We start from the raw sequence: 13,653 nt of genomic DNA on the forward strand, positions 1-13,653 counted from the left end.
GTGAGTCTTCACTGTGTTTCCCCTATGCTGCAGACACATCGCGTGAAGGTTGTTTAAGGTTTTTACTTTACTTTCATCTTTGTAAAAAGGGCAGCTTGAGGCCAGTCCAGAGTTAGGATTTCTTATACCCACAGTTCAGTGTATGTATATTAATTTTGTAACTCTATACAATAGTTGCTCAATTACTTTCTGCTTCAGGCTGGTATTGTGATTCTTAATGTTGTCATGCAAATGATTTTTTAACTCAAAAGCACCCTACTGCTGTAATGACAATTATCCAATTTACTATACTAGCACTTGTATGTGTAACACACTTGTTACTTTCTTCTAATATTTTCTTTCTATGGAAGTTAGTAATGTGTTCCTTAGAAAAATCCATTCATTTTTATAATCTTTGAGGCAGCCTATGGTCTTGTAAAGCATTCGCTGAAGATATAAAGTTATGTCAGCATGGCTTTCAGAGCGTAAATGTGGGCTCTGCACTGTACAAGAGTTCACCTGTGAATCTAATTGCAAGTTCAGGATCAAAAAAGGTCTCGGCGTAATAATGGAAAGACGTTTGCTGTTCATTCCAAAAAAGATCTGCAGGGATACAAACACTCAGCTCCATTCAGAGCCAAATAGCCAGCAGTCAGGGTGGGGAAAGAGTGGTGAGGGGGAGTTGTTTGTTTGAATTGGATGATGTGAATGGTTGTGCCTGAACTGCATTTGGAGCCCTGGCACCATAAGGCTGATGAATTAATCCTCCTGCTGTGGGCGACCTTGGCAAAGCCCAAGTTGGAGTACTACTATGTCCAGTTTTGTACAGTGCCTTCCAAAAACGGTGTGGTCCATTTGGCAAGAAGCTGGAGGCGAGATACAGAAATCAAACAAGGTCTAAGGAACATGACCTAAAAGGAGAGAGCAGGACTGCCGAGTCTGGAGATGAGAAAATAGTAGGAAAAAAAATGAAAACAGCACCTTAGAACAAAATGCAGCTGCAGAAAAAAAGAGGCTCAGCCTGTAAAAACAGACATTTGATCAGACGGCATGAAAATCTTTCCGAAGGAGAAGGCCACGGCACGCTAGAGCAGCCTGCTGTCTCCAGGGTTGTTTGAGGACAGCTTAGACAGACCAGCTTTGTCCTCGCCTTAGTGCATGGGGCTGGTCGTGCTGTCACCACCACCCGGCATGGCCTTGCCGGGGCAGCCCTGTCTGGCTACTGCCGAGGTGGTGACCGCTCAGCAACGGGCACGGCGGCGACTGGGGTCTCTGTGCAGTGAACACCTTGAAGATGCTTCCAGGGAGATTTTGCTGGCTGTGCAGACACCTGGACGCGGTGCACTACCGCAGTAGGCGGTATAGCCCTGCTCTGGTTGATGTGGCCGGACCGGACCAGCGGGTGCCGGCCCGCAGCGGGGCTGCCCGCTGCCTCCAGGCGGCAAGGCCGGGGGAAGGCGCTCCGCGCAACCGGGGAGAGTCTCGGCCCAGCGCCGGCCCCCTCCCCGGGCCCCCGCCTCGCTCGGGGGAAGCGGCGTGGCCCGGGCGCCCGGCTCGGCGGGCCGCGGGGTGGGCCGGCCGCAGCGGCGGGGGCAGTGGCCGGGCGCCCCGGGGCCGCGGCGGGCCCGGGCGGCGGCGGCCGAGCTGGGCGGGAAGGCCCCACAGCCGGTTCCCTCTTTGCCCGGCGTGTGATTGGCGGCGGCTCCGGAGCTGCCTACCGCCGGCCATGGAGCTTCCCCTCCGGCCCCCAGCCCGCTCCGCTTCCTGCTGAGGGAAACACCTGTCCGGAGCTGGAGCCGGGGCCGCGGCCACGCCGCTGCGGTAAGTATCATCATCCCGGGGCCCGGCGGGGATCGCCGGCGGACTCTGCCCGACGTCCGGGCTCGCAGGTGGCGACAGAGGCCCCGACCCCGCGGTGGCGGGTCCCTGCTCCCCGCGGTGGCCAGACCCGCCCGGCCGGCCCCCGGCTGCCCCGCGGCGCTGAGCGCGGCGAGGTTCGCCCTCGCGCGGCGACTGCTCCGTTGCTGCTCCCTTGGGAGCTACGGGGCGGCGCGGCCCCGGCCGCCATCTCGGGGCGGCGGGCGCGGCACCGAGGCCCGGCCGTAGTCCGGGTGCGGGAGGCAGCCCCGGCCCGCGGCGCGTCTGCAGGGTTTGGCGCAGGCGAAGCCAGAGGCCAGAGCCCCCTTCCAGCCGGACGTGTGGTGACCGGGGTCAGCAGTGCTGAGCCCCACGGCTGCTGCCCGTCTGTCGCTCTTCGCGGCCTCGGTCCTAGCTCACATCCCAGACCCAGCACGAGTTACGGGTTTGATGCAAAACCTGCACAGGAAAACTTAAGAATGTTGAATGGAACAATGCAAAGTGAAGGATCACACGAGACAGTGCGAGCAGTTCCCTCTGGTCTTAAGATCTGTGACTCAGCTCTGCTCCAACGCAGCTTTTAAGCAATAAATAACTGTATTTTCTCATCCAGCAAACTTCTTGTGGCTGTCAGGTACATGTAGACCATAAAAGCTTCCCCCACCGCAAATCGTCTGAAGTAACAGCTGAGGGCATTCTGGAGTTGGTTGGTATTGTAGATTCGGCCTCGCCATTACAGTCACCTTTAAAAAATGGCGCAAGTTGAGAGGACAGGGAGTACCCAAATAGTGACTGTGTCCCTGCACAAGCTGCAGCTGCAATCTCTTGTTTTCGAACTCCTTGAAGTGTTGGTTTGAAGGTAGATCACCCATCACTTGTATAACTTTGGCTAACCACAACTTTACTAAAATTCTCACCAAAATTGTCAGAACCTGCTGGAAGTTACTGCTTGTTCCAGAAGCACCCCAAGGTAGATACCTGGTGTAGAAATCAAAATATGCAAAGGTCTGTAGTGAAGGCAAGTTTATCCTGAAATATTACACCCCTAATAGCAGTCAGCATCTCTTGACTGAGATGTTGAGCTGTATCTGCTGATTAGTGTACTTTTAGATGATGAATGCAACTACATTGCATGTGAAGTTTAGTTGCTAATGGGAACCTGCACTGATTTAATTCCCATGAGAGCTGGTAGCTGCTAGAGGATTTGACAAAAGAACTGGGCAGAATGTTGTTCATTGTGTTCATGCTTAACACGGTGGTGCTGTATCTTGCCTGCATAGTTCAGTACTGGATCTGTAGATGCAGGGAAGATGTATTGTACTCCTATCCAGCAAATGCAAAGCCATCTCTGACTATAGAACAATGTTAGCAAGTAGATGCAGTGTGCTGTCATGGTAGTTTTGTTTGTTGATTTTGTTTGCTGGTTTTATTCATTTTGGAAGTTAACTTTATCTGAAACTGTGAATGTAAATGCAGCATTATTTTTATGAGAATAAGGTGATTCTTAACTCACGTAGAAAGTGCCTGCGCCTGCTTTCTTGCAGGTTTTGTTGTCTGGGAAGTTCACACTAAAGTGCAAAGAATAGTTTTAAAAACGAGGTTTTCCCATGGTGGATTAAACCAGAAGCAGGAACTAATATAGAATTAGCATGAGAATAGCTGGTGACGAATGAGTAACTGGTAAAACTCTTCGCACAGTCCTAATAAAGCAGTGAAGTTTGACAAATATTGTGATGTTATGTAGTAGAATATACTAAGTAATTCATGATAGTACCACATTGTCTTTTTAAGGCACCTTTCAGCCAGTGTTTTCAAATCATTTAATAAGTTTTCTCATGAATTTATCTCCTAATCCTGCTGTGAATTGTGTTTCAGCCTAAACTGTGCTGGCTCCATTCCCTTCCCTTCAGTTCCCATCCCTGTCCTACCACTTCTGCAAGTGATGACTCAGATCAAGGAACTGATCCAGCTAAAAATTAACCAAATTTTTGTGTTTGCTGGCCTGAGTGATGAGATAGGAACATGACTGGAGACAAAGGCAAACCTGTTTGCTTGTCTTAGCTACCTTTTACAGGCACACCTCCTCCTGCTCCATTGCCACCATCAGGATTTGTGGACCTCTGGCAGGTCTAATACAGGGAAATTCAGGGTTTATGAGGCTGATTAGAATTAGACATAAAAAAAGAGATTTTCTTTTGGTGTTGTTGCAGTAGGTGTGTAGAAATGTCAATAATGTAATGCTTAGGCACGACAAAGGGTGCCTAAAGAAGTGATTTTAAAAGATTTTGTGTTATAAAATCAAAGTTTCCTGATGCATGTGCATAAAGAAATATGGTTTTGCCATGCCTACACATGGCTTAAAAGAAAATAGAAACAATTTGGTGTCGTCCTAAGAAAGGGACACTTTTGTGGCTGTCATTGCAAGAGACAGATTAGAGACAATCATTGCTTCAAGAACTGTCTTCTGAACCTGATGTAAAGGGGTCAGAGCTGAACTGGACTAGACATGACAGGTCAGAGCCCAAATGAATGTGGGAGAAGACAATCTTGTGTGGGCAGTTAGACAAGCACTTTGCATTGTATCTGATGCAGTTAGGGAAGGGGGGGATGTCAGAACCTTTCACAGTACTGCTCTACCTGTCTTTTTAAGTGGATCACAGTGTCAAACAGCTGCATTCATCAAGCAATGTGCAGGGTACTTCTCTGCTGCCTGAGGTAAAGATGCTGCCTTGGATTGTCTAGATCAATGTAATAGTTCTAGAATATCTTAGCAGAGATGGAATATTTGTATGTGTATGTGTTTGAGAAGTTAATCTGTAAGTGCATAGCACATGACAGCAAGATGAGGACATTTTAAACCAGCATGCTGTCTTAGCTTTGGCAAAACGCAATGAAACTGATACAAGTCCAGGTTTACTTAACAGGATCGGCATGACTTTTAGAATGAGAAATATTTGCAAAAAACCTATGTAAGCCAGTTGGCCTGAAAAAACCCTTACTGCTAGTTGCTTATGTTTAAATGAAGAAAAATACAAGACTACATTACATGTTTTAGAAATTATACTTTGTAAGATAGACTCCACAAAAGCATTGCTAAGTCAAACTCTCCACAGTCAGGGCTTTCAAAACACAGGTTTTGCAAAACACATTTTCCCCTTTAGCATTGCTCCTTTTCTTTTCCTATACATTGAGATCCTTTTCCTTTTTACATGAAATCAGCTGCTTCCTTCTCCTCCGTCATCCTGGAGGTTGCTGTTGAGGTTACTGATGCTCAAGTTTTCCAGCCACTGAGTGCTTTTTTCAGACTGGAGGGGAAAGCAGTGTGTAGTGCTGAGGTGCCACAGAGACTGTGGCTTATGAATGTGTGGAGGATGAGTGTTGGAGATGTCTTGGACAACATGTGTAGATTTCATGACAGCAATAAAATGTTCAAGGCAACTTTGCCACTTCCTTTTGACATTTCAAACACTGGCTCTAAAAGGTAGAGGGAGATAGGACAGAGTGTGTTTTCCCCAAAGACACTTCCTGAGAATAAGAACCTGTGAAGAGAAATCAATCCTAGCTGCCAAGTGAGAAGGTGCTCTGAGAAAGAAGGACTATGTCTGTGGTGGAGGGTATTTTCTTCTTTAACCTCTGCAAAGTGTTTATTTCAGAGGTTGTGAGTGGCACGTTGGAGGCAGGTAAGAGACTTGTTCTTCTCAAGAGTCAGCATATTTCTGCCATAGGGTGTATGCTGGATATTGCTGTTCAGATGGTCAGTATTTCACTGCAAGTGTCATAATGAGTAAGGATACAATTACAGGTTTTTCTATCTTGTCTTTCTGATTTGTATGGGTTTTCCCAAATTGTTTTCCGTTGGGGATTTTTTTTTTTATTTAGTAAAGGAACAGCTCTTCAGATTGTAGTTAACCACAAGAATTAGGGTTGGAAGTCCATGGTTTAAATACTTCCTGAATTTTATGTCATAATTTCTAGTGGATTTGACCATGTGTTTGTAATTATAAATGGAGTTAAAAATACTAGGAGGAAGATTGCCCTGCAGTTCTATTGCTGAGGTGACCATGCAAGATCCTTGGCAGATACCATCTCCATGTGACTTTGGTATGGAGACTGGCTTAAAAAAACTAATGAACTTAAGCTGGGAGCCCTCAAAGGACTATCACCATGGAAATAAAAATAAGGAAACATTGCAGATTTAGTTGTCTTCTTTCCTAGTATTCCTGTTTATTCATTATAAAGTATTTAGGCTCTCTAAAATACATTGGTTTTAAAATGTTTTGTTTTGATTCATTAAATTTATTGCCGGGGTTATTCTTAGCTACTTTTAGAAGGCTTCAAGCATGTCTTCTACACATGTGTATTAGAATCAAATTGATGTACTGTCAGTGTATTTTTACTGTTGTAACAGGAAAAACATTCTGACTTTTTTTAAAATGAGCAATCATATGTATAATCAACTTGGTTAAAACTTCCTTCCTGGTAAGCTCAGCACTTCCTTTGCATCTGGATATGAGGGCGAGCAAGAAAAGCAGAACAGCTTAAACAAAGAACTTTTTGCATAAATGGTCTTCCTTTAAAAAAAATAGGAACTTCAGATATCAAACAAATGAATCGTCTTCAGCAATTCAGCCTTTATTTTACGAACAGGTAATATTTCCTTTATCAGTTATACATGGGGTGTGTCCACAGTCTTTGCTTTCCGGAACTTGAAAAAAGAATTTTAGTTAGCAAACTCTGCTGTTTCAGTTTAACCTTTTGCATCTTTATCTTCTTGTTTTATTATCTACTAAGGCATTGTTACATTGGCTTTAGTTTTTTCCAGCTGTTACAGAGAGATTTTATGTGTAAAATACATTGTCTGGAAAAGAAGTTCAGTATGTTGCTGTAACTTAGCTTGTGTGAGAATGCTCAGTCAGCGCTGCCTTCTTCTTCCAAGCTCTTGGTGAATCATTTCCACTTTAATATTGTTCAATGGAGATTAACTGTGAGCAACGATATGTTTTGTTTACTGAAAGCTGATAAGGTAGGCTACTTGTGTTTGATGTTGCTTTACAGGTGTTTTGGGTGTGATTTGATGTATAGGCATCAGCTTGGCAGGTTTTTGTTCTGTAAAAAGCTAATAGTTTATACTGGAAATGTTTACTTTTAAAGTGGATGGATGTTATTGGGCAGGTGAAATGATTTATTATAAAGAAGCACATCTAAAGATACTAGGCTTGAATTTAGATGCATATTAAATATCTGTCTTCAGAAGTAGTCCCTGACTTTTGACTCCTAAGTGTTTTTCTTGCTTTTAAGTCCTTATTCCTCATCACTAAAAAGAAAGGCAGAGGAAAATGGGAATAGGCTCACCTCTGTTGAGTCTGCAAACAGATTGCTTGTTTTGTTACCTTTGGTCATTCCTGGAGTTCAGTGGGATGGCATTCTCATGATGCACAGCTGTGTGTCTTTTGATTTCTATGAAAATCCACTTATGTTAATATCAGCAGCATCAAAATAGATAAGGCAGCAAACGAATCCGTGCTTGATCAAATAGAAGCAAGAACAAATCATTGTGGAGGAAATACGTAGTCAGACTGCTTATCCTCAGTGAAATCTAGAAAGGCAGTTTAAAATCTCTATTTTAATTATTTAATCATTAGAGGGTTGCTTTGTTGTTTCTTGGGGGGGGGGGGGGTGTGTATTTGGAGGTGAATTGAATAGATTATGTCTGAGGTGGTTTATGTAAATCACTTATTTATGACCAGAAATTAAGAAAGCATCTACGTAGTAGGATTCTGACTGCCCTATGAAGAAGAGTTAAAAAATAAGAGTTATTAAAAATGTAAATGAGAAAGTAATTAAGCCTTTGTATGTTTTGCTAGATTTCTTCTGGCATGGAGTTGGAGGATGAACTCCATGAACAGCCCGTTGTTATGAGAGAGGAAAACAAACGAAGGCGAAGAAGGATGAAACCTCACTGTACATCGAGTAATTTGTCATCAATGGAACTGATATCCATTGAGTTCATTTTGCCTACAAGCAATAAACATACTAAAGTACCGGAAATGATGTTACTCGAAATAGCTGCCAACTGTACAGTTGAGCAAATGAAAGCACAGATTTGGATGCGTGCACTAGAGATGAGTCAAACCACAGACTTCTACCACACATTCACCCCGGATCAGTTTATTTTGCAGTATCAGAAGAAAGGGCAATGGTATGAAATTTATGATAAACATCAAGTATTACAGACACTGGACTGCATACTGTACTGGAAAGTGTTACAGAAAAAGGTGGGCAAGATCTATGTTGTCCAGAAACAAAGCCCATCAGAAGAAGTCCAGGAATTTCAGCGGCAACTTAATGATTTAATTGGTTATGATGTCACTGATGTAAGCAACGTGCATGACGATGAACTAGAATTTACCCGTCGTAGATTAGTCACTCCACGAATGATAGAGGTAGCCTGTAGAGATCCTAAGTTGTATGCAATGCACCCATGGACTACATCCAAGCCACTCCCGGAATATTTATTAAAAAAGATCACTAATAATAACATTTTCATAATCATACATAGAGGAACAACTAGCCAAAAAGTTAAAGTGTCCATAGATGACACTCCAGATATGATTCTCCACAGCTTTTTCACAAAAATGGCAAAGAAAAAGTCTTTGATGGACATTCCTGAAGATCATAGTGAACTGGATTTTGTTCTCAGGATTTGCGGCAGAGATGAGTACATTACTGGAGAGACACCAATCAAAGATTTTCACTGGATAAGACAATGCCTTAAGAATGGTGAAGAAATCCACCTTGTCTTAGACAATCCCCCTGACCCGAGTGAGGATGAGGTTCAAAAGGAAGAGTGGCCTTTGGTGGATGACTGTACAGGTGTTACAGGGTATCATGAACAATTAACAATAGATGGAAAAGATCATGAGCGAGTCTTCACTATTTCTTTGTGGGACTGTAACAGGAAATTTAGGGTGAAAATAATTGGCATCGATATCCCAGTTTTACCCAGAAATACTGATCTCACTGTGTTTGTGGAAGCTAACATTCAACACGGGCAGCAGCTCCTTTCACAGAGGAGGACTTCATCGAAGCCTTTTACTGAGGAGGTTCTGTGGAATATTTGGTTGGAGTTTGATATCAAAATCAAGGATTTGCCTAAAGGGGCACTCCTGAATCTTCAGATATACTGCGGTAAAGCACAGGGACTGTCCACAAAGACGAACCTTCAGTCACACGAATCCCCCAACTCTGATCCAAAGTGCAAAACCCAGCTTCTCTATTATGTAAATCTTTTGTTAATAGATCACCGTTTCTTGCTACGAAGTGGGGAATATGTGCTCCACATGTGGAAAATTCCAGGCAAGGGGGAAGAACAAGGAAGTATCAATGCAGACAAACTCACATCAGCAACTAACCCAGATAAAGAAAACTCAATGGCTATCTCTATTGTGCTGGATAAATATTGTCACCCAATTGCCTTGCCCAAGCACAGGATAACATCAGACCCCCAAGGGGACAGGACACGAGCTGAAATGCCCAACCAGCTTCGCAAGCAACTTGAAGAGATCATAGCAACTGACCCACTTAATCCACTTTCTCCTGAGGACAAAGAACTGTTGTGGCACTTTAGATATGAAAGCATAAAGCACCCTAAGGCATATCCTAAGCTGCTTAGCTCTGTGAAATGGGGACAACAAGAAATAGTGGCCAAAACATACCAGTTGCTAGCTAAAAAGGAAGTTTGGGATCAGAGCACTTTAGATGTTGGACTCACAATGCAACTTCTGGACTGTAACTTTTCAGATGAAAATGTCCGAGCAATGGCAGTTCAAAAACTAGAAAGTTTGGAAGATGATGATGTTCTTCATTATCTTCTGCAGCTTGTTCAAGTAAGGTGTATTTGCATTCTTGAGTTCTGCCTTCCATGTATATTTGCATTATCCCATCATCATTCCCATCTTAGTAGGTCTACTTAGTAATCCCTTGTTTTGAAGTCTTTAATGTTTATTCAAAGCAGTAACCAAATTAACCCAAGCCATGTTTTCTACATTTTGCCTCTTGCCTATATTGTTATTTTTGTGTTACTGTTGCCTTGTGTCTTATGATTTGCTCTTGTGATTACAGTATTATGTTTTTCTGGAAATTGTCAACACTAGCACAGCTATGATGGGAGCAAGTCCTAACTGTGTTGTCTCTAATCCTGTTTGTATCAGGTCTGAATCCTACAGCACTGAAGAATTGTTCACTGGCTTTGCCAATAGTTTAGAAAGAGTGTAGACAGAAAGAAAGTGGAGGCAGATGTTGACATGGGCAGGGCCTGAAGAAAAGTCTGGCATTGGGTTTTAGGTCAAGAATAACAGCGTTGTTACATAGTATGTTGCAGTAACTTCAGTCTTGGTACTGTTAAGGGGACCAAATTCATCTAGAATGTTCCAGAAGATTTTAAGAAGTAAATAAAGGGTTGCTAGGACTGCATAATACAATTAGTTCATTCTGGGAAGTTGGGTGAAAAATGATGTTTTTAATGGCAGTGAATCACTGCTGTATCGATTTGAAGCACTCTGTGCGCAGATTTGCCAGATGAAACATCAGGAAGGTTTATATCAGTTATACAAGAGAATTGGTTTGTTTGCTTTTCCACAACGTGGTGCCAGAGCTGGGCAGCCTGTCAGCAGCAGCAGAGTCATGTCTGGTGGCCAGTGAAAGCTGTAATCCTGCCGCTTTTCCTAGTACCCACATCCCCCAAAGCAAGGTGAGTCTGCAGGCTTCCCACGCCCGACAAGGCTCTGGCTCCTGTGGAAAGGCTGTCGCCCCACAGAGCAGGAAATACTTATTTCAAAGAGTCAGAGGACAAAAATGGCATTCAATATTTAAAAGGGAAAAAAGGAACTGCCACAGCCAGCGAAGCTGTGGGATAGGGCTTTTAATTTTTGTGGGTTCAGAGAGAGCCAGGGTCCCCAGGAAGATGAAGTTGGTGTTTCAGATTTTGCTGTGCATCAGTAGTGCTTTAAACAAAGCCTTTTTTGCCTTGTCTTTGCTTGATGAGGCTCCCCAGGCAGAATTTATGCACTTCTGCATTAACCAAAGGAGTCACCACGGTTACCTCATTGGGCCTCCCACGTAGCTGCTGCTATATATATGCTTGGCTTGTGAGCTTTTGCTGTATACATGTGGCTCAGCGATTGTGTTCGCTTTTGTATCCAAATTAGGAGTTTGGGATGGTGATTGGCTGGTTTCAAAGTGCCTGAGAGAATGGGGAAAATACTGGGGTTTTTCCATTTGTTTTTGAAATTACTTGCTTTCAGGAAGTACAAATCTGGAGAGTTTTAAAAAGACTCAATCCAATGGTAAATTAAATTACTGTAACATAAAATCATAGGAGCTTAACTTCACTGTGTCATTTTTACTAAGAGATTCAGTAAGAAATTAAGAGGCTGTCATCCCCCCAAAGGAAAAAAATGTTATATTCCAGCTTTTGCCTCTTTGCTGCTTCCTTGTCTGTTGTTCCTTGGCTAACAATGAGCGTAGTCCATCAGTATCCTGCACTGAAATGTTCATACCACAGTGTACTCGAAAATCCGCATTTTTCAGGGAATGGATGTCAGCCATTCCTTTGCTCTAATGGACACATCCGAGATGTCTCTTCTGCAAACAGTCATCACTTTTCCCATGCATGCCTTCATGAAAGCTTTATGACTTACTTCACTCTGCACAGGATATTCCCATTTTACCTTCTAGTAGAGTTAGAAATCAAACAAACATTTTATTTCCCCCCAGGTTTATCCCAAATAGAAGCAGCCATACCATAAATAAATCTATTGACCTTTCTATAAAGGTCTGTTGTTCTCTGTGCAGTTGATAAAACATGGACAGGATAGTTAAAATACAACAAAATCCATTGTAAAGCAAACACCAACAACTGTTCTGCTTGTAAATGGCAGTGAGTAAAGCTCTTCTGCTGAACTGACAGACAAAGGTAGATGCAGGGACCTGATGAATGGCCAGCAGCCATTTTTCAATGGTTTGCTTTTGTTGTTGCTATTCAAATGTTGATATTTGACTTTGTGAAGAAAAAACAAAAATGGAATTGGCTTTTAAAAACAATTATTTCTAAAACATCAGCATAGTAAGGGTGTTCAGAATGCAATTTTATATTACAATGTATTTGCAACTGTAATATAGGGAGGTTTTGTTTTGAAGCAGTGTCTGGTTGTTTGGCTGTATTTCATTCTTAAATTGCTTTTCAGAGATGTGCACTGAGAACATTCAGCCAAGTATATACCAGAATGGGGTTTTTAATAGGCTTTCTTGGGACTGTAAGCAAATCCATCTGAATTTATGTAATAATTATTGCTTTTAGGTGCCTTATTGCAGTGAAAATGAATTTTTATTAAAAAACCCTTCATACCTTATAATCTCATACACAAAGTAAAAGGAATTATGTATTTTAAAATCAGTTTATGTTTGTGAGTTCTTGTCATCTTTCCTAAATAAGACGGTGTTGCCTGGGGAAATAAAACAGTATTGCAGAAATGGTCAAGACAGGTCTTGCAGAATTATGATACTGTAGAAGGGCAAGTCTGGTGCTTGGCTTTCTTGTTTGTCTCTTAGCCAGCAGCTGGAAAGAACTAGTCTATGTAGCATTTTATAATGCGATTCATTCTAGAAGGTTGACTGAAAAGCTCAGTTTATTTTTCCTTTTTTTCCTGTTGAACAAACCCGCAGGATGATCTGCATTTCAGAAATAGTGTTGATATTTTAATAATAAAGATACAACTGTGCTGCAGTACTTTTAAGAGTTTATAAACCCCTGCCATTTGTTTGATGAATTTAGTAGACCTTTGGTGATAGCTTGATTGCTCCTTTGCAAGCTGCAGACCACAGTGAACTTGAAAGAGGCATTATATTCTGTAGATGCTTGCCTACTTTGTTACTTCTGAAAGCTGAGTATGCTACATGCAGCCAGCTCTCTGCACATCACTTTATTCTCCCTTAATCTCCCTACGTGCTGCTTCCTGGTGCTCTATTTCCAGAACCTGAAGTCATTCACCAACCACTTCAGTCCATGACAGAGATTCTGTGACCCTGTCCCACAGGTTATATGCTTCTTATTTCACTTTTCTTGCCATGAGATATAAATGCGTACCTTTTTTCCACCATTAATCTTCATACAAACCTACAAACTTGAAGTCCCTCAAGCAACAGGAAAGAAGCTGCTGGGAAAACCACTTGAAGTGGACAAGTTCACTGGCACAGCCCAGTACATGGAAGTGTGATAGTTTTCTGGTAGACTACTAGACTTGGTTATTGGGATGGGGCAGAGGATAACAGCAACAAAATTCCAGTCCTGACACTTCAAAAAAGTTGTGACTTTTTGTTTCCACCCTTTTTTGGCAGTAGCTTGGAAATACTGTGGGCTAGGGTGGAGGGGAGCAGCTGTTGGAAGAGAAAAATCACATCTGTGCTCACAAGCTCTGGAGAAGTCTTCTTAATTGTACTCATTAATATAGGATGTGTATCAGGGGCTTTATTCTATTTTGTCATTCATTTAGGGGCTAAAGGTGCTCCAAAAAGCTGCTCCTGTATCCTATGTTTGCTGGGGAGCCCAGCAGTGAACCCTGGTGCCCTGGTCCCAAAGTGGCAGATGTTGTCAAAAAACAGTGTTTTATTATTGACAGTTTTGGTTAGAGAAAGATTACAGATATGTCGGTGTCAGGCTGCCGACTGTTCTGATCTTGCTGGCTTCTGCTACAGCCTGAGAACGTAGTTGCTTTGTTGTCATACTTCCATGTGCTCAAATAAGTATCTCCAGATAGCTGC

The 13,653-nt window shown here is 42.8% G+C and overlaps 1 protein-coding gene across 2 annotated transcripts in view; it reads left to right on the forward strand.

Moving 5' to 3' along the window:
* The first annotated feature begins 1,642 nt into the window (after window positions 1-1,642).
* Window positions 1,643-13,653, forward strand: part of PIK3CG (phosphatidylinositol-4,5-bisphosphate 3-kinase catalytic subunit gamma) — a 34,723-nt gene continuing 22,712 nt past the window's right edge. The window contains exons 1-2 of one of the 2 annotated variants that reach the window (XM_057417794.1): window positions 1,643-1,800; window positions 7,701-9,722. In XM_057417794.1, the coding sequence (XP_057273777.1) occupies window positions 7,713-9,722 (2,010 nt within the window). In that variant the 5' untranslated portion in view covers window positions 1,643-1,800; window positions 7,701-7,712. Of the gene's footprint in view, window positions 1,801-5,994; window positions 6,484-7,700; window positions 9,723-13,653 lie in introns of those variants that run through there. The other variant, XM_057417796.1, reaches the window with a different exon arrangement.

The sequence above is a fragment of the Pezoporus wallicus genome, unplaced genomic scaffold (genome assembly GCF_028554395.1).
Source record: "Pezoporus wallicus isolate ANWC-B61680 ecotype Strahan unplaced genomic scaffold, APGP_CSIRO_Pwel_v1 contig_5542, whole genome shotgun sequence".
In the NCBI taxonomy this organism is placed as follows: Eukaryota; Metazoa; Chordata; class Aves; order Psittaciformes; family Psittacidae; genus Pezoporus; species Pezoporus wallicus.